Source organism: Elephas maximus, chromosome 18 (genome assembly GCF_024166365.1).
Source record: "Elephas maximus indicus isolate mEleMax1 chromosome 18, mEleMax1 primary haplotype, whole genome shotgun sequence".
Classification (NCBI taxonomy): Eukaryota; Metazoa; Chordata; class Mammalia; order Proboscidea; family Elephantidae; genus Elephas; species Elephas maximus.
In genome coordinates, this window is record NC_064836.1 from 32,198,951 (window position 1) to 32,220,788 (window position 21,838).

At 42.0% G+C, this 21,838-nt stretch overlaps 1 protein-coding gene across 9 annotated transcripts in view; it reads left to right on the top strand.

Moving 5' to 3' along the window:
* Positions 1 to 21,838, top strand: part of GRIK1 (glutamate ionotropic receptor kainate type subunit 1) — a 473,079-nt gene that overhangs the window by 430,017 nt on the left and 21,224 nt on the right. For 8 of the 9 annotated variants that reach the window (XM_049858058.1, XM_049858060.1, XM_049858059.1 and 5 more), the window contains 2 exons: positions 88 to 305; positions 16,659 to 16,884. In XM_049858058.1, coding sequence (XP_049714015.1) covers positions 88 to 305; positions 16,659 to 16,884 — 444 coding nt within the window. The remainder of the gene's footprint in view (positions 1 to 87; positions 306 to 16,658; positions 16,885 to 21,838) is intronic. The other variant, XM_049858064.1, reaches the window with a different exon arrangement.

Here is a 21,838-nt window from a genome sequence, read left to right on the forward strand (position 1 = left end):
TGATCTCCCTAGAGCAATGTCAAGCCGTAAGTCTTCTCTCTTCCTCTGACTCTGTTTAATCCTCTTACTCTGATGGTACCGTCACAGGATCAGAGCTGATGCCCAAAGCTCTATCGACCAGAATAGTTGGAGGGATATGGTGGTTTTTCACCCTAATCATCATTTCATCCTATACCGCCAATCTGGCTGCCTTCTTGACAGTGGAGAGAATGGAGTCCCCCATAGACTCAGCTGATGATCTAGCAAAGCAAACCAAGATCGAATACGGAGCGGTCAGAGATGGATCGACGATGACCTTCTTCAAGGTAAGAACCTAACAAAGTTTCTCAGTGGTCATCTCATACTGAGGGAAGGAATGGGTTTGCAAAAGAGTCCATCTAAATAGTTATAATAAAAAGACATTGGACAATTTTTTAGGAAATAAAATGTCTGATGATATAATCCCATTAAAAGGAACCATGTGTCCTCAATAGTCAGCCTAAAGCAATTTCTTTGGTCCCCAGCTAGTTGTCATTCTCCCCCCAACTTAGTACCCTCAGATCCACAGATTCGGCATCCTTTCATCTTTACACCAGAAAAATTAAAAAAAAAAAAAAAAAGAAGTTGTTTTCTGAAAACAGCCTAACCACCCACTTATGGAACCCTCAAAACAAGGATTTCTTAGTCTGAAATCCTGACTCCCGGACTTGGATATCATTATGTGGTTCTTTCTCTTCTGTACTTTATGAGATAGAAGCAGACGACAAGTGAATGTATTAACGTTGCGATTTTCTTGGTGAATTAAAAACCAGCGTTCCTGGGGACTATAGTCTGACATTGCATCCGCACCAGCAAAGGACAGTGTTCCCAGGGCTGCCTAAAGCTGTCCAAAAGCCTGGAGTGCTCTCTGAGGCCGCAAAGGGAAATTGAGTTAAGTGCATTTTATTGTTCAAGCCATTTTAATTACTTCCCTAGAAAAGTTACGCTGATTTCTGCCTTGCTTATGGAATCAGCCTTAGCATTTTTATTATCAAAACTTGGATATCATAATTCCCATGGAAAACTGGATCTTAAGAGATCCAAAGAGGTTTAGAGATGGAGAAGAGGCCTTGTTGTTTTGCTTTCAAATCGATTCTGACTCATGGCAACTCCTGTGTGCAGGGTGAAACTGCTCTCTAGCGTTTTCAAGGCCATGATTTTTCAGAACAGATTGCCAGGCCTGTCTTCTGAGGCTAGTCTCGGTGAATTCAAATTGCCAACCTTTCAGCCAGTAGTTGAACTCTTTGCCATTTGTACCACCCAGGGGCCTTAGAGTTCTTGAAGTACAACGTTTTCATTTTACTTATGAGGACAAAAGACCTTCAGAACTTAAATAACCTGTTTCAAGCCACGTACCTGGTCCTTGAAGGCGATGGGGCTAGAATTATCTTTTAGGAAACTATGATGGAGCTAAGTGTGCCTGTGAATAAAAGGAAACTAACAATCATAACCAAAATAAACTCAGTAGAGACCTTTGTTGAGGTTTCGCACCCAGAGTTCCAAAAACAAAGAGTTGTCGTTCCAGGAATGAGTGTGTTGTTTTGATTTGTGAAAAAAATGGTAATTTAGAAACAAAAAAGTAGGTCATGGAAGCTCCATAGACATATCCAAACTCCCTGAGGGACCAAATAACTGGGCCGAGAGCTCTGGGGACCATGGTCTCAGGGAACATCTAGTTCAACTGGCATAACATAGTTTATAAAGAAAATGTTCTACATTCTACTTTGGTAAGTAGCATCTGGGGTCTTAAAAGCCTGTGAGCAGCCGTCTAAGATACCCCAATGGTCTCATCCCTTCAGGGGCAAGGGAGAATGAAGAAATCTAAAGATAGAAGGGAAAGATGAGTCCAGGGGACTAATGGACCACATCTACCACAGCCTCCACCATACTGAGTCCAGTAAAACTAGATGGTTGGACAGTGGTTGTACCCCCACTGACTGCTCTGACAGGGATCACAATAGAGGGTCCCAGACAGAGCTGGAGAAAAGTGTAGAACAAAATTCTAACTCAAAAAAAAGACCAGACTTGCTGGCCTGACAGCCTGGAGAAACCCTGAGAGTATGGCCCCCCAGACACCCTATCAGCTCAGTAATGAAGTCATTTCTGAGGTTCACCCTTCATCCAAAGATTGGACAGGCCCATAAAACAAAATGAGACTAAAGGGGCACACCAACCTAGGAGCAAGGACTATAACGCAGGAGAGGACAGGAAAGCTGGTAATAGGGAGCCCAAGGTCAAGAGGGAGAGCATTGACGTGTCGTGGGGTTGTTAACCAATGTCATAAAACAATATGTGTACTAAGTGTTTAATGAGAAGCTAGTTGGTTCTGTACACCTTCGTCTAAAGTACAAAAAAAAAAAGAAACCAAAAAGTAAGAGTGAAAAAGAGCAAACACTTCTTTGTATGACACTGGTTCACCAAAATAGACATTGTCTATGCAGGAGATTTTGCTTAATAATGAAAACGTGACAAAGATTAAAAAAAAAAAAAGCCTTACTTTGATTTAGGAGTAAACTAAAAAAGTGATATAAAACATAGGACTTGCTCTTCTCCTGTGTTAAATATTCTTTTCACATAAGAAATACATTAGATTAAGAAATATGTCAAGGCATGTAAAAAGTGTGGTAACTGTTTTTTTTTCCCTGGACAAGTAATGTGTTTAGGATAAATGACAATTAAATGTATGCGTTCCCAAACTTCTGAAAACATTTCCTAAAATCAATAGTATGAAAAGGCAGAGGTTCCCCAAGCCAGGGATTCATCCCGCTTCTTGTGAGGAACCAGCAAAGTCACCTGCAAAGCACACAGGACAGAGGGACACTGCCAAGGAGAATTTGGTCTGTCAGAAAAAAAATTACCTGAAATGATTTACCTCTTCCACTGATATTGAAGAGTTTTAAAGTACCGGGACATGGGCGAACAGAGGCGGGAGAGGTTCTACTGTCTTCTAGATGTCCAGTTACAGAAGGAGTAGAGGAGATTGACTGCCCTTTGAAACAGCGATAGTCCTGACTTTGCCACCGTACAGATGATCTATGTACTTACAAAGTGTCCCTTCAACTCATTCAATTTGCTTTTGCTCACACACCTCTTTGAATGTAGAGAGTGCAGGCCCCCGATTTTCCTGGCAGAGCGCTGTGGTGTGACTGCAGCCGAGGTGGGAATGGGCAGTGTAAGCCCACAGAACAAGCGTGAGCTGCTCTCACAGCTCCTGCCCTGGGACGTCTTCAAGGAAGGCCCTTGCTTGCTCCCTGGGGCAGAAACAAGGCACACAAGAGCTCACCAGACAAATGATGAGGCAGTAAGCAGCTCAGAACGACAATGAAAATGGCGCACACACTGAGCGTTAACCCCAAGCTACACACCATAATATCTCATCTTACCCTTTCAAAGGCCAGTTGAGGTAAGTAGTAATACCATTCCCATCATATGTTGAGAAAAATGAGGCACAGAGAGGTTAAGTAGCTTGCCCCAAAGTCACACAGCTAGTGAGTAGAATAGCCAGAGCCCAGTCAAACTCCAGAGAGTTCTAGAAGGAAAGATCCTGGAGGACAGGGACTTTGTTTTGTTTGCCATGACACCCCCAGAACCTAAAACAGTGCCCGGCACACAGTAGACACTCAGAAAGTATGTGATGAATAAATGAATGAATACATTAATGAATTCTTTCAGAGAGAGACAGACAGACAGACACATAGACACAGAGGTGGATGAATAGGTAAAGATCCACACAGGGAGAGACAGTGTTGCCAAGTTCCTCCTTTTAGGAGTGAGCATGTGCCCTGGCAACGTTATTTATCAAGAAGGAATTTGTTTGCAAAAAGAGAACAAGGAATAAATCCGATTTCGTTTTCCTGTTGAGGGAGGCAAGCTGTCACAAAGCTTCAGAGGGACACGCACTCAGAGTTCTTAAGCTGGATTATTCCACAAGGGGAAAAAAAACATTCCAGACTTTTAGCTCTCAAGGTAGTTTCACCCTAGTTCCTGAGTGACACGGGGACAATCACAAGGACTCCATCTCTGACCTGACTATGTATTAACATTTCACCTCTGCCGCCCACTGGGGGTTGATCTCTTTCTGTCTCTCACTCTCAATTAAAGGCAGTACCTTCTCTCGGGCTGTTGAATGATAAGTAAAGCTCCATTTTCCTATTCTAATCTAACGCATTCTGGTCAGTTGCTGGGACATAAGCTGTTTGCTCAGAGGTCCCATCTCCACACAATCACTCTAATAAGGAATATTTTCTCATCACACACAGTGTAACTTAAAGTGCTTTCTGTTCCTGGTGGGGGGGGGTGGGGAATATATATATATCCCTTTGAGGGCACCGAAATGGTACAACTCCATGCCTTTATTTTTATTTGCACAAATTAGCTTTCAATTGTTTTACAGCTAAAGAATAGGCAGTGGTAGTAAAGAAACCAGTAAACAGTTGCTGTCCAGTTGATTCTGACTCATGGCGACCCACATGTGTCAGGGTAGAACTGTGCTCCATAGGGTTTTCAGTGGCTGATTTTTCAGAAATAGACTGCCAAGCCTTTCTTCCAAGTCACCTACCTCTGGGTGGACTCAAACTGCCAACCTTTCAGTTAGCAGCTGAGCACACTAGCCATTTGCACCACCCAGGGACTCCATAGTTAGGTACCCATTGCCACTGAGTTGATTCTGACCGATAGCAACCCTCTAGGACAGAGCAGAACTGCCCTGTAGGGTTTCCAAGGAGCAGCTGGCAGAATCGAACTGTCAAAAGAACTGTAGAAATCACCAAAATCCACGACCAAACAAAACAGACTAATCTTTCACAGGCGAGAGATTCTTTTAGTGTTTGTTGTCTCTTCTGAAAAATGTGGCTAGAAGGTGCTCACTAAAATTTCAGTCAAAATCCATTGACTTTTTCTCCTAGACGTTGCTATTCTTGCAGACAGTATGATGCCTTAGATTTGAGATTTGGGATATTCAATTCTCAACATGAAAAAAAAAAGATTAAAAATTTAGTTTTTTTAACAGCTCAAGTGAGGCTCCATTCTGGTGAGGTATCCACCCTCTAGATTCCAATAAAGCTGAGGGAATTAACTGATATTTATTAATTAACCGATAGGCGAGCAAGTGCTGGGTCAAGGCTGTATAAATCTGAGACAGGGAGGCTGTAGCAGCATTCCCTCACTGAGTCATTTGTATTTGGAATAATCAGATTTATCAAGGATTTTCTTTGCTCAAGAGAAACCAAGAAAACCAAACCTATTGCCATGGAGTCGATTCCGACTCATAGTAACCCTACAGGTCAGAGTAGAACTGCTCCATAGGGTTTCTAAGGAGTTGCTGGTGGATTTGAACTGCTGACCTTTTGGTTAGCAGCTGGGCTCTTAACCACTGCACCACCAGGACTCCTACACAAGAGACACAGGATTAAATCCCAAGTGCTTTTCCACATATTTTCACGAAGCGTTAGATGGACACACTGAGATTCCAGCTGATGTCCATAAAGAAAAGAACCCACTCTAGGTTTTGTGGCCAAGGTCACTTAGCTGGTGACACTTATAAAAGATTACATTTTCTCTGGGTCATCAACAGTCCAAGTCTTGAAGTCTTAAGCACCGAGGAGAATATAATAGCCTATCTGGTCAAAGGGTGTCGGGCACTATGAGGCCAATTAGCAGAACAAGGTTAAAGAGGCATAGTATTTTATTAACAGTTTAAGGACTCTCAGAGAAGTTGTTTTAGAAAATTCTCTGAATGTCAGAGGATCTTCTCTTTGTCAAGCCTTTAAGTAATCAATGAATACTTTTTATAAGTCAGTGTATTAATAATTCAGACCTTCAAGAGACTTCATTTAAAAGGGTTTTTCAACAAACACCCTTTTATTTTCTACTCAGGATAATACTAATTAGTCGTCTGGCATTAACTAGATTGGTTTCTCAGCTCTCTGCTGGTAAATTATTGGGTCCTCCCAATTGTTTCCGAAGTCTGAACAATAAAGATTTTCTCTGCCTTTCCTTAGACCCCCAGCACCATCACAAAAACCGGTTGTCCTGGAGTCAACTCAGACTCATGACAACCTCATGTGTGTCAGAGTAGAACTGTGCCCCACAGGGCTTTGAGCGGCCAGATTTTTCAGAAGCAGATTGCCAAGCCTTTCTTTCAAGGTGCCTCTGGGTAGACTTGAACCTCCAACTTTTTCAGTTAGCAGCCTAGTGTGTTAAATGTTTGCATCACCCAGGGGCTCCCAGCCATCATCTTGGGAGGTACAAACGAATACTGGTCAGTTCATGGCCAAGCTCCGCTGTCACAACTGATGGCTTCCCCAGGGCTTATGCGACCCATCTCCCTCTTTTGTACAAAGAAAACTGACACCAATGCCTCCAGTTACAACTTTTCATGTCATGAAAGGGGCATTGAGATAATGTTTTGTTTTGTTTTTCTATCTTACAGAAAATAGGAAGCATACAAAAATTGTGTTTTTCCCTCCCTGTTGTGTTTCTATTAATTACTTTTGGAATGAGGTCATACTACAGAAGAGTGGGTCCCAAACCTAATCACTTCTGAGTTATAAAAAAGAACAGAATAAACATAGAGACATACACAGAGGGATGACAGATGCCATGCCAAGTACTTGCCAATAAGCAGAGTAACCCCAGGGAGTGCCAGAAACTAGGAGAGAGGCCCACAGAAAGACTCAACATGGTCAAGGCTCTGATTTGGGCTTTTAGATTCCAGAACCATGAGAAAATACATTTCTGTGCTTTAAAGTTACCCACTTGTGGCATTTCTGTTACAGCAGCAGTGGTTAACTAAGACACTTTGTCAATCCCTCTGGGGTTAAGAACTCTCACATGGTCTTTGCTCAGCTTCCTTGTCATCAGTGACCTCTGGCATGTGTGCCTTCTGGTAATGGACAGAAGAGTCCAGAGGGAGTGCCGGTTGCCCGAGATCTCAAATCTTCCTGAGGGCAGGCCAGGCAGAGACCCTGAACAACTTCAAAAGCCTCTCTTGAACAACTACATCATGCTCACAGAAGAATCACTTCCCGGATGATAGGTTAGCAACAGATAGTAAGGCTGCCCTTAGAATTCAGGTGCTGAGCAAAATTAAGCAGTTCAGTTTTATTCAGCTCTATTTGTATTTTCTCCAGAACCTACAATACGGTCATGACTGAAGTTGACACTGTAGGAGACAGGGCAAGAAAAGGCATACCATCTTGTGTAAGGCGTGAAGATCTGAAAATAGCACTAGAGAAGAAACATGCACGGAGATTTCCTAAATATAATGCAACACATGGTTAGGTATCACCTGCTGTGTAGACAAGAAGTGGTGTGGACATCAGAATAATTCCTTGTGAGCCGGTTGGGTTAGGAAATACTCCTGTAAGAAATGCTGCTTAGTAGAAGCTTGCCTTATAGCAAATTCCTATCCTCCCAGATCCAAGCCAGAGGATTAGATAGACTGGGTCATGATTCAGTCTAAAATGCCTTGGTTAAAGTAGACCTAGAAGGAAAAAAAAGTCATAAGAGACTTGTCATTTCTGGTTTTCATGGTCCAGGAACTTTGGACCCTCTGTGGGAACAGGGGCCTCTCTAACCTTTACAATCTCCTTCCAGGGAGTGGTTATGTGCTGGCATCCTCCAGAGAGACATTTCTAGAAAGTTACTGAGCACTGCATCAGTGGAACTGAGGCAATGAGCTATTGTGGAGAGACAGGTTTCAGACAGAAATAATCATTTAAGGAAGCAGAAGAGGAAAGACAGCTTATCTGCATAGGAAGGTAGTTCTTCACATCAGAACTATTGGCTCATGTTTGAAAGATCCAGTGAATTTTACCAGCAGCGTCAGAAATGTTAAGTCCCTGTAGCTTAAAAATGTATTTGTTTCGGAAGAAGTCCATGAGGTCAGTTTAATCTGGCCTTTTTCAAAGCCTGGGATATTGCCTGTAATGGACCCATCTTCAACTCTAGACAGGAGAAAAAACATGAAAAATGTTTTAGTAAAGGTGCTTGAGTCCCACTGAGGGAATTTGTTAAAAGGGAAAGCATGAATTTTTAAAACCTTGTGATTCTGCAAGTGCCCTTTCTCTCAATCAAGGCACTGATCATATTATACACACTCGAAGGACAGAGGCCCCTCACTCTTCTGTAGACCTTTCCTTCTGATAAACTGCCTTCAAAGTATTGGTAAATGAAATCATATTTTTTTAAAACACCACAAGAATATGTTATTTGATAAATTGATATATTGAATCACTTGTCAAAGAAATGGTTGTTTTTAAGGCAACGAATACCTCTAATGGATCTATTTTACAAGTTTGGATTTCTGCATAGCTGTTTTCCATGTCTCTGGATGATTCTTCAGGTTTTTCTTAAGTAAAGGTTTTCCTAAAGGAAAAGTACCAGAGATTTTAAAATGTAATTGCTTTTGGTATTTCTTTTGTTCACTGTGTATATATTTAAAATATTTATAAAATGACTTTTGTTAAGTAACAAAGGTCAGATAGCAATGATTTACCCTTAATGTGTGTGTATGTGTGCAGAGTTCTGTACGAAAATATAAATATATAAACATGGACCTGTATATAAAATCTTCAGATACTTTGGCTTGAAGTAGAATTTCCCAGTTCTTGATTCTAGTGAATAATAACATTATACATCTTCACTATAAAAAAAAAAAAACCCTGTTGCCATCAAGTTAATTCCAACTCATAGCGACCCTATAGGGTTTCCAAAGAGTACCTGGTGGATTTGAACTGCCAGCCTTTTGGTTAGCAGCTGTAAAACTTAACCACTATGCCACCAGGGCTCCCACCTTCACTGTAGAGTCCTTATAACCTGCTTGAAAGAGTATTGTGATAAATAATTCTTATCACAATAAAAATAAAACAATAGGGGATATATCTGTACAGCAGAGGTTCTATCAGTCTTAAGACCATATTACCAAAAAAAGAAAAAGAAAAACAAATCAGTTGCCATTGAGTCGATTCCAACTCATGACTCATTGAGTCATTCCAACCCTGTGCTCCATAAGGTTTTTAAAGCTGTGACCTTTTGAAAGCTGATGACCAGGCCTTTCTTCTGAGGTACCTCTAGGTGGATTTGAACCGCCAGCCTTTTTGGTTAGTAGCTGAGCACTTAACCATTTGAGCCACCCAGGGTGGAACAAGATCATATTATACCCCTGAATATATGCACACTTTATATCTTATAAGAGAAACCTTGCAGCTGAAAACAATGGAACTGTATGGAAGGCAAAACACTGTTAAAGGAAAGGGGAAAGAAAAAAAAAAACATATCTATATTTTTTGTCGGGCTCCCCTTGTTGTTGTACTTCCTAAAACACTGTCTAAATTTTTGTCTAAGCAAACGTAAGCTGCCCAAAATTCATGTCGTTTTCATACATTATGTAATGTATACAAGAGTTAGAACAACCCTGATTACAGCTGAAAGAGCCGGCCATAGCTACGTGTTTCAATAATTCCTTTAGAAAATCTGTCAATTCTGTTGAATTATTAGCCAGACTATGAATATGATGTTCTGTGGATTGAAACAAATATGTATGGTTGATTCCTTGTTGGTTAAGTAAACTCATTGCCATTGAGTCAATTCAGATTCATAGCAACCCTATAGGACAGAGTAGAGCTGCCCCATAGGGTTTCCAAGACGGTAATCTTTACGGAAGCTGACTGCCACGTCTTTCTCCTGCAGAGTGGTTAGTGGGTTCGAACCACCCACCTTCCGGTTAGCAGCCAAGCACTTAACCACTGCACCACCAGGGTTCCTTATTAGTTAAGACCACAACCTAAACCCAGATTGCCAGGGTCAGATCCTAGGTTCCTCACTTCTTCGTGTGGAAATTCTCTCCAGGTGCCCCTTTCCTCATCTGTAAAAGAGAAATAATGAGACTTTTTTCAGGTGATGGTTCTCAATATTAAATAAATGAATCTATGCAAAGTGCTCAGAACAGTGCCTGGCACCTACAGCCACTGCCTGCGCTGCCTGTTATTACTATTTTCAATAAGTACATTTTAACTATGTCCACATTGTAAATTATCCCCCAGGGAGTGTTTAGCTTGCATGCATTATAGGGAAAGAAGAGAGAAATAACTGATGGTCATCAAATGGTGATACTGTAACACTCCTTTATAACAGATTTGAGACGAAAAACGCTTGTTCTTTTCTTTGCCAGCAATGTTTCATCGCCATCAGAATAGCCACATGATCAAATTTAAATAGACAGAATGAATTTTATCTAAACCTGATGGCTCTCCAGGATTAAAAAAAAAAAAAAAAAGCCGAGGTGATTTCAGGTTTAATAAATGAGGCTCTTGTAGTTTAAGCAACTTTTGCTAAAGAAGTTCTGAACCCTACAGACACTCTAATTAACCTTTTCCGTACACAGTAAAAGAAGAGGCAATCACAGTTTCCATTTTGAAAAGTATATATTTAAGAGTGATTTAGCAAGCTGAGACTATTGTGCACTTGAAAGTACAAACACACCCAGACTGTCATTCAAACAATTGGCTTGGCCTTTCAGAATTTGTGACAATTTTCTATGAAGTATCACCCTATTTTATCATCCTTTTTTTTTTTTTAAGAATTTTAAAGATTTGTGTCTTTCAAAGTGGAAAATCTATTGAAAAGGGATAAATTTGATTGAAGGGCTACCAGAATAGTCTTTCTAGACGGAACACAAAAATAAACATTACTGAGCACAGAGTGGCAGTGGACAGAGCACAGGACAGAGGAAAAGAGACCTGAATTCTGTCCTGGTTCTCTCGCTAACCCAATGTGACCTTCAGTGTGCCACTTCACTCACGCCCCCACCTCAGAGTCTGCGTATGTAACATGAAGGGGCTAGTCTCGTGAGTGGGCACTGGGGGTTGAGGGATTCTTAAAACTCTTTCAACATGAAGCTCTCTTTTTAGGTTTCCAGTGGTGAAAAGCTCACTATATTCTAAGGTACTTGAGCCATCTACAGATATTTCTAACAGTTAAAAAAAAAAAAGGTTATTCCTTAGCCACTGTCTCAGTCATCTACTGCTACTATAACAGAAATGCCACAAGTGGGTGGCTTCAACAAAGCGTATTGTCTCACAGTCTAGTAGGCTACAAGCCCAAATTCAAGATATCGGCTCCAGGGGAAGGGTATCTCTGTCAGCTCTGGAGGACGGTCCTTGTCATCAGGCTTCCCTTGGTCTAGGAGCTTTTCTGAGCGAGAACCTCAGGTCCAAAGGACGGGCTCTGCTCCTGTCATTGCTCTCTTGGTGGCATGAGGTCCCTCCCTCTCTGCTTGCTTCCCTCCTTTATATCTAAAAAGAGATTGGCTTAAGACACTATCTAATCTTGTACATCTCATCAACATAACTGCGACTAGTCCATCTCATTAACATCACAGTGATAGGATTTACAACACATAGGAAAATTACAACAAAAAAATGGAGGACAACCACACAATACTGGGAATCATGGCCTAACCCATAATTTTGGGGGGCACAATTCATCCATGACAGCCACATTTTGGGTCTCCTTGTGAACTCTAGGCATCTCAAATAGCCTGTAATTCTACAGGTGGGATACAAGGTGCTCCATCTTTCAAATGATGAAAAAGAACTTTAAATGGAAGCAGAAGGATGCCTCTCTGTCCCATTGTTTCCCGTTATTCGGCTAAAAAGAAAATAAACAAAACAGAAAACAAACAAACAAACCCAAACTCACTGCTGCCCAGTTGATTCAGACTCATAGCGACACCATGTGTTACAAAGTAGAACCGCCCCATAAGATTTTCTTGGCTGTAATCTTTACAGAAGCAGATGGCCAGGCCTTTCTTCTGAAGCTCTGCTGGATGAGTTCAAACTGCCAACCTTTACGTTAGTAGTCGAGTGCAAATCATTTCTGCCACCTAGGGACTAAGAATGTTGTTAGGTGACATTCAGTTGGTTCCAACTCATGATGGCCCTATGTACAACAGAACAAACCACTGCCCGGTCCTGCACCATCCTCACAATCATTATGTTTGAGTCCAATGTTGTAGCCACCGTGTCAATCCATTTGGTCAAGGGTCTTCCTCTTTTTTGATGGCCCCCTACACCAAGCATGACATCCTTCTCCAGGGACTGATCCCTCCTGATAATGTGTCCAAAGTAGGTAAGACGAAGTCTCTCCATCCTTGCTTCTAAGGAGTGTTCTGGCTGTACTTCTTCCAATATGTACTTGTTCATTCTTCTGGCAGCCCATGGATATTCAATATTCTTCGCCAACGCCACAATTCGAAGGTGTCAATTCTTATTTGGTCTTCCTTATTTGTTGTCCAGCTTTCCCATGCATATGAGGTGATTGAAAACACCATGGTTGGGTCAGGCACAACTTAGCCCTTAAAGTGACATCTTTGCTCTTGAACACTTTAAGGAGGTCTTTTGCAGCAGATTTTCCCAATGCAAGTCTGAGAATAGCAGAGGATAAAAGGAGCTTTGAATGGTTCCTACATCTTCAATTTGGCCAAGTCCCTATATTAGGTTCCTAGCACTACCATAATAAAGTACAGCTATCCGGTCGTTTACAGCTCTAGAGACGAGAAATCCAAATTCGGCGCGTCAGCAGAGCCGTGTTCTCTCTGAAGTCCCTAGGGCACTCCTTAGCTTGTAGCTAAATCTTCACCTGGCCATCTTTTCTTTGTGGCTCTTCTCTTTTCTGAGGACAGAGCTCAGGTGGGATTAGGGCCCATCCTACTTCTGTATAACCTCACATTAAAGTAACTGATAACATCTTCAAAGACCCTGTTTTCAAATGAGGTCACATTCTCAGGTATTGGAGGTTGTTGTTATCTGCCCTCAGATTGACCCTGACTCAAGACTACTACAACATAACAAAATGTTACCCAGGCCAGCGCCATCCCCACAATCAGTTACCAATAGAATCACTGTGATCCACAGGGTTTTCATTGGCTGATTTTCCAAAGTAGGTCACTAGGCTTTTCATCCCAATTGCCCTGAAATTTGTTCAGCAACAGAGCACCACTCAAGCCTCCAGTGACAAAAGGATGGAAGCCAGGTCTCCTATATGGAAGGCAAGAATTCTACTACTCCACACTGGGGGACAGGACTTTTCTTACCTTTTTGAGGGACACAATTCAATCACAACATTTCCCTAGCAAGTGAGGATTTTCTTGCAGAGAGGAGGTCATACCCTCAGTATTTCAAAGGGGTCCATACCAGCTAAGCTTCCTCAGGCAAAGGACAACCTTCTTGTACCCCAAGAAGGAGGTAGTGATGTGATTGGATTTAAATCCCTGACCTCTGGCTCCAAAGTGCAATCCTACTGGAAATGTGGTGTGTAGAATGTGCTGGCTTAGGGAACTGTTTGCTACCAAACTGTCATGAGATAAGGAGAGAATTGAGAGTGAGCAGTGAGAAATCTTATATCTATTAAATATTGTGGTGGCCATCAAGCACATGATCAGTTGACTCTTCCCATTGGGTTTAGACCACTTTAAGTACCGCTGAGCACTCATGTGATGGGTCCATGTGGCACCAATTGCATACCAGTCATGTGCAATAGGAGTACCGATAGGTCTGCTATGGATTGAAAAAGATAAACACCCTTTCACTGCAGATACTTTGAGAAGCATACCTGATAGGCGCTCAATAACAGCTGCGTAGGTTTTGACACAAATCAGTTGCCGAGTTGATTCTGGATTCATGGCAACCATGTCAGAGTAGAACTGTGCTCCACAGGGATTTCAATGGCTGGATTTTCAGAAGTAGGTCATCAGGCCTTTCTTCTGAGGTGACTCTGGTGAACCTGAACCTCCAGCCTTTTGGTTAGCAGCTGAGTGTACTAACAGTTTGCATCACCCAGGGACCCTTACCTTTTCTGTGTCCTACAATTCCCTGGATGCTTTAAAGGACTCCTAACCCTAAGTCAGAACCCTGGTGGCACAGTGGTTAAAAACTCAGGCTGCTAACCAAAAGGTCAGCAGTTTGAATAGACCAGGTGCTCCTTAGAAACCCTATGGGGCAGTTCTACTCTGTCCTATAGGGTCACTATGAGTCGGAATCGACTCAATGGCAACAGGTTTAACCCTAAGTCAGTTTATCACGGGTGAACTTGACCATCTACTTTGTTTTGTCTTCAACTCCCATTGACTGAAAATTTAGTTTTCTGATTATTTACAACATTCATTCTAGTAAGATTTTACTATGGTTAAAAAAAAAAAAAAAAAGATGTTCTGTGGAATTCATTATAATGGGGATTGCCTCCTATTTCATATTAAAAGCATGAGACCAAATAGCAAACTACCTCAGGGAATAATATGCATCCATGAATATAAGCTCTATTTTCACAAGTAGCTCCAATAAGATTCAAATCATTCTCAGAAGAGTCATGGCACTATGAATACCCCCCTCCCTGAAGCCAGCGTGGTACAGTGAAGCACTGATGTCGGGGGTCCTGGGGTCCAATATTTGCTCAGATACTAACTAGCTTGTGGCTATCATGAAGTCTCCAAAATTTCTGGACCAAAATCTCTTTCTCTGTGAAAGTGGCAGCTTGAATAAGGTGATCTCAAAAGCCTCTGACATCTTTAACATTCCATAACTCTGGGAAAGTTGTTTTCCTTTGAGAAAGAAGCCTCCCAATGGAGGTTCAGTTTTCCCAGCTGTGGGTTTTCTGCCGGAAGACAGGCTGACCTTCGCACTTGCACCAGCAGCTCTTTATTATAAATTTCACATCACCGGATTCTCCAAGGCTGAAATCACACAGCAATGAGGTATTGACCCTGAACCCCAAGCTGTGCCTCTTCCGGGAGACGTGAGCTCCAGTTTGCAGCCATCCCAGGGTTGAGGGTAACTCACAGGGGCCTAATCACGACAGAATGGGTCTCACAAAATACCAGTATCTGTAGGGTCCGGTTTATTGAATTGTTGTTTGCCTCACAAGACCCTCCTCAGGGGGCTCCTCAAACGCCAAACAATCCAAAATAAAGCCACCTGTTCTCCCGAACTCATAAAGCCCACGGCATTAACCCAGGCCTTAAATAGACCAAGGAGTTGAGTGAGCCCTCCAGGAGCACTTGAGCATGAATGACCGTGCTAGAGTTGACTCCACATGTACGCCATTGATTGCTTATGGCCCACATCATGTTTTAAGCTTCTCCGCTCCCCTGAGATTATAGACCCTGGGCTTGCAAAGGAAGCTACCCAATGCATGTGGTCTCCACATACCTATGTGAGCATTGGGATGGCTTAGAAAGATCAGCGATTCCCGTTATCTCTGTCATCTTTGAAATAAATGAAGAGGGGGCATTAATGCAAATGAAGACAAATTCAGAAAAAAAAAATTGGGGAACAATATGGAAGCTACAAAGTAAAATGGAAAATGTCTCATCATAGATCATTCTTCAAAGGAATGGAAGATTCATATCTCAGCAATAGGAAAAGTTAGGCAGTATGTTTTAACAAAGAAAGTAAGATAATAAGGAAATAGCTAGTATGTACAGGCACATGGAAACCCTGCTGGCATAGTGGTTAAGTGCTACAGCTGCTAACCAAGAGGTCGGCAGTTCAAGTCCGCCAGGCACTCCTTGGAAACTCTACGGGGCAGTTTTACTCTGTCCTGTAGGGTCGCTATGAGTTGGAATCGACTCGATGGCATTGGGTTTGGGGTTTTTTTTTGTTTTATAGGCACATACGTAATACATATTGAATAAATATACCTGGTTTATTGTTGAATCTGTCAAAAGGCTTAAGAAAAAGGGAAAAGACAAAATCACAGAACACTTCGAAATAAATGTTGCTGTCCTCATTATCTAAAATATGATTGTCACTAAAAATTGAATATATGTAAAAAGGCATGTAAGTACAGGATGAAGTGTTTTCTGATGTGAATTGTAATTTGAAAAGAGTGCTTACATTCTAGTTTCATCCCTAGAAAAGATGAAAATGAATGGCGGTTCTTTTACAAATAAAGCAGAGTAAGCAAGGAGCCCTCGTGGTGCAGTGGTTAAGTGCTTGGCTGTTAACCGAAAGATTGGGTGTTCGAGCCCTCCAGCCTCTCCTTGAGATGTGGCAGTCTGTTTCCGTAAAGATTTACAACCTTGGAAACCCCATGGGGCAGTTCCACGCTGTCCTGTAAGACTCGGTTTTTGATAACAAGTGATTTAGCCCGAGGCTGCCCCCGGCAAAGGAATGTTGAATCAGGTCTCGAAATGCACAAGCATGCCAGGAAACAATAAAACGATGCCTGTAGAAGTTGAGTGGTTGAAGGCAAATGGAGTAAATGAATAGAATCTGGAGTGAGCTCTCCATCCCTCGGCCCCGTGGACCACAATGCCTTGTTCTTAAGTGGCCACAGTTCATTAGGTAAGTAGCTGCTACTGTTCCCAATGATCTTTCTTCCCTAACTGAAATCGACAAAAGGACCTTAAGCCGATCTTATATCAACTGGGCAAAGTCTCCTTTTTCTCAACAGCTGCCCCCAAGTGCTTTCATGGGGACTCTTCTCAGCTACAAAGGAGGCTCCAGGATACTCAGTCTAGGTTCCCCACCTGGGGAGAGAGAATCTTCCCTACACTCTTTGAACCACTGGGATTTTCAATCATGTTAGGACTTTTTTTTTTCTTCAGTACTCTTCTGCCCGTGGTTGTGCTTTCTTTCCTGCAGAAATCGAAGATATCCACCTACGAGAAGATGTGGGCTTTTATGAGCAGCAGGCAGCAGACAGTTCTGGTAAAGAACAGCGATGAGGGGATCCAGCGAGTGCTCACCACTGACTACGCGCTACTGATGGAGTCCACCAGCATTGAGTATGTGACCCAGAGAAACTGCAACCTCACTCAGATCGGAGGACTCATTGACTCCAAAGGTTATGGAGTGGGAACACCTATTGGTAAGGGGCGAGACATTAGCTGCGACGGAGTCCCTGGGTGGTGCAAAGGTTAACATGCTTGGCTGCTGACAGAAGGGTTGGAGGTTCAAGGCCTCCCAGAAAAAAAACCAAACCCACTGCCGTGGAGGTGATTCCAACTCATAGTGAACCCATAGGTTTCCAAGGCTATAAATCTCTACAGAAGCTGACTGCCACATCTGTCTTTCACAGACCCACTGGTAGCATCGAACCGCCAACCTTCTGGCTAACAGTCGATTGCTTTAACCACTGCATTATCCAGAGTCATCTTGAAAGAAAGGCCTGGCAGCCTACTTCCAAAAAATCAGCTATTGAAAACCTATGGAGCACATTCTACTCTAACACACATGGGGTCACCATGAATCGAAACCGACCTGACGTCAGGTGGTTTGGTTTGAGACGAGCAATGTTGATTAGAGAGCATGAGAGGGAATGGGCTCAGAGCTCTCTACTCCACATCCTGAAAGACTCTGCGGCATCTTTAGAGGACCAGTAAATACAGGAAATGCCCTTACAGGTCAGACGCACAGTCTGAATTGAAGAGTCCCAGATATTGAACCTAATGAATGGCCAACCAGTGTTTCCTTCAAGTTCTACCACTATACAGATTAACTGTATGTAGAATTTATTATTTTAGCCCAAACAAATATAAAGAATATCTTCCTAATGACCCCTTCTCTTCACATTTTTCTTCAACACTTATAAAATCACGTATAGTTTTTCTGCCTTAAGTGATAAGAAAATGAATTCTGCATGTAGATGACAACGGTTAGAGGACTAGAGCTCCCTGTCCATAGATGGAAAAGCAAAATTATGTCTGTCAAAAGAAAAAGGATAAAGATTAAACTGTAATTACACTGTGCACAGGCAATATGTTAGAGTCAATCAACAATAACTACCTAAAGCCTCGGAGTAATCCTATTCTTTGGTCCTGTAACACTGCCCTCCCTAGGGATATTATTGCCTGTGGACATACCAACCCATAGAGCCAGATCTTCTTGCATGTCTGTAACTGCCCCTTCCATACAGAAATGCCTTCTGCCATTTCTTTCTCTATAGACAGGTTCTGGTTTGGTGGCAGTCTGCGCTTCTCAAGTGAGCTCTTGGTAATTAGTGGTAAACACTCCAAAGGAGAGGAATTGTGAGCCGTATTAGACCACTGGGCCAGTTCAACAAGCAGAAACTTTAGTCGCAGCCAAGCCAGATAATTAAAGAGCCAAAGTAGATTTGGTTTGTTTGGTTGGTTGGTTTGTATTATTATTATTGTGCTTTGAAAGGATTATCCAGTCTGATCTTCAGAATCAGGCAGGGAGCACAAACCCAGGTGCTTTCAGAGGACAAACGGTTATCAGAACCAAGGAAGGCTTGTCTCATTGAGGAAGCAATAGGATATGGTGGCAACTGTGAAGATCAGAGACCACATGACCTCTTTAGAGGCCAGCTACCGTTTGGTCAGTCGGTTATACCTATGTGGGAATTTGGGCACAAAATCGTCATCTATTCCACTTTAAAAAACAAGGACGACAAATTTTTTCTGCCATTTTTCCTGATGTTTTCAATTGTGTATCCTGTACTGGTACTGGGTATACTAATTTCATTAACCAGGTAAGGGTCAACCCTCTTTACTTCTCACCACGAGGAACAACTAATTTGGCTCTCTGCTCTCCGTAGGGTCACTATGAGTCAAAATCCACTTGGATTTGGTTGGGTTTGGTATTTGGTGTTAGAAATATCTGCTATGAAGAAATGAGCTTTATTATTATTGTGATCATCTATGTCTTCTAATTAAATCTTCTGCAGAATGATTGGGTTAGGGAGCTTTACTTCCTCTTGTCCTTTGATCTCTAATAACTCTTCCTGACGCAAACACCAATGTTAACAGTGAAGAGTACATGTTTTCCCAAGTGACAGGCTCTCCCTATAGTTTGGTAGTAAGTTCTGCAGGCCTCTTAGTGGGATTGTTAAACACTAAGTAAGAGGACACCGTATAAACTTTTTTATTTTAAAAACAATGTCCTATCTCCCTAACCAAGCTTTGTCACCTCATTTTAATAACAGGAGAGGGGAAAGTTAGACAGATTTTTTTTTTTTTTAATATCCCACCACCGTTGATTTTAAATGGGCCATAATTCAGACAAGATCAACAGGAATGGGTGTCTTTGCCTTAATCTTTTAAAAATTAAGAGTCTAGGATTGATGGTAATATATTCTGCAACTTCTCAAAGGAACAACTTTAGTTCCTTAGTAGGATGGAACCATCTGCAGACTAAACTATAAAGTTGAAAAAAATGTACCTTTAATCCACACCTGGCTTTGCCCCACCAACCTAACCTGTCAAGGCCTCTCTTCTCCCAACAAATTTCTTTTCTGGTGATAGGGATAGAAAATAACAGTATTGTCATAGATTGAATTATGTCCCTCAAAATATGCATGTATCAACTTGGTTAGGCCATGATTCCCAGTATTGTGTGTATATCCTCCATCTTGTGATTGTAATTTTATGTTGAGAGGATTAGGGTGAGATTGTAACACCACCCTTACTTAGGTCACCTCCCTGATCCAAGGTAAAGGGTGTTTCCCTGGGGTGTGGCCTTCACCACCTTTTATCTCTCAAGAGATAAAAGGAAAGGGAAGTAAGCAGAAAGTTGAGGACCTCATACCACCAAGAAAGCAGCCCAGGAGCTGAGCGTGTCCTTTGGACATGGGGTCCCTGTGCCTGAGAAGCTCCTCTGCCAGGGGAAGATTAAGGACAACAACCTTCCTCCAGAACCGACAGAGACAGAAAGCCTTCCCTTGGAGCCGATGCCCTGAATTTGGACTTGTAACCTACTAGTCTATGGGAGAATAAATTCTTCTTTCTTAAAGCCATCCATTCGTGGTATTTCTCTTATAGCAGCACTAGGTGACTGAGACAAATACATATCACTCGTCCTCAGGGCATTTGCACTTTAATATGAGAATTTTAATGGGAATTCTTCTACAGAATGGAATATAACTCTAAAGTTAAAAAGCCTGATAGTATGGTGAGTAGTGTGGGGGCCTGGAAATCAGGGAGCAGGAGGCTCCTTTCTGCAACACCCATAAATTACCACAGCACTTTGAAAATCACCCACTCTGACTTCATGTGAATGTGGCTGACCTGTGACAAGTATCACTCACTATGTTTTATATAATATGATAGAGATCCAAACGTACCAGTCCGGTCTCTTTTGCCAACCTCACCCATACCCTGACATAAAAGTTCCCACGTTGAAGGCTTCCTCCTTCCCTAGACGAAAAGAAATATATTCCAGGAATTTTTCATAGTGGCTATAAACCTGTCATGCTTTTAAACCAGAAACAATGAAGGGATAATTGAAACAGATGGCCAACCTCAGAGAGAATGCGTCCATTGGGAATATGGCTGTTGGATAAATTTGTGAGATGCTTCTTCTATGATGAACTGACTGTTTAAGAAAGATCAGTTGCTCCTTGAGAAGATCTGTGTGTATACATATACATTTTTTCAAGTGACTTGAAATAAATCACTTTCAATGTCATTCCTGTCCATTTAAGCCACAACAACAAAGATTGGTACTAAAATATATTCAGATATAAAAAAAAATTCTGAACACACTCTGGGCCTTGCCCTGGCTGACTCCTCGGGGCCCGCACTCTTTCCCATCGTTGCAGATTGGCAATGTCAGCTCAGCCTCAACACAAACCTGAAGACTTAGCTTTTGCTCTCAGGATGGTAGCTCTGGAAACGTGTATCCAGGGGAATTTAAAAGGAAACTTAAAGAGAACAAGAGCAGTTAAGGCTTAAACCGGTTACAGAAAGGCTGGGAATTACCTTCCTTAGAGACCACCTTTAAACAGAGACGGGATCCCATCTGTCTGGAATGTTTTCGGCGTTGTGCAGCCTGAAGGCAGAAGGAGAGCTTCAGTCAACATCTCCTGAGTGCCCACTGTGTATACTGCTGTGATGACCGCTGCAACTGCTACCGTCAGAATCGTTCTTGAGCTCTTCAAAGCACTTTTATGTGTATTACAGCAAAGTCCTCCTGCTTCGCTTCATTGCTCACGCTCTATGGAGAAGGTAATGGTGCTAATCTGGACACTAACTATTATTCTGGTGGTGTTTAAACAAGCAACCGATGTCCTATCATGTGGTTTTCAAGAGCCATTTTCTCACCCCAAATCCATACTCTTAATTAAGCTAGCCACAATCTAACTCCAAAGCATTTTGCTCTTCTTTTAAACTTGATTTTGAGTACTGACAATTACTCTAGGACAGGGTGTGAGGGACACTGACAAAGACCACAATCATTAGCCCTCTTTTTTTTTTTTTTTTTTTCCTAACATAAGGAGTCCCTGGGTGGGTACAAAAGGTAAGTGCTCAGCCACTAACCAAAAAGGTTGACAGTTTGAATTCACCCAGAGGTGTCTTGGAAGAAAGTCCTGGCAATCTACTTCTGAAAGATCACAGCTGTCAAAATCCCTGTGGAGCACAGTTATACTCTGAAATGCATGCGGTGGCCATGAGTGAGAATCAACTCAAAGGCAACTTGGTTTTTTTTTTGCTTGTTTGTTTGTTTGCTTGTTTTGTTTTATGGTTTTCTAACATAAACCATGCCATAGAACATTAGACATATGTGGGAGGGTGGAATGTTTCCATGGAAATAACACGAGGATAGAAGTAAGGAGGACGGAGTTCAATTCTTGGTTCTGCCAGTAACCATTAGTTCCACTCATAATTCCAGGTCAGAAATTTCTTCAATTCTAAAATGAATGGACTAGAGTAAAGAATTCCTAAGATCCTATCTGTTCTAAAATGCCACATTTTTCCATGTGCTTCCACCATGAATGACTTTAAAGTTGGGCAAACAGAAAGAGCCGTGGCATATTGCTTTCCTATTGCATTGAAGAAATGTTAATGAAAATTCTCAGTGCCCCA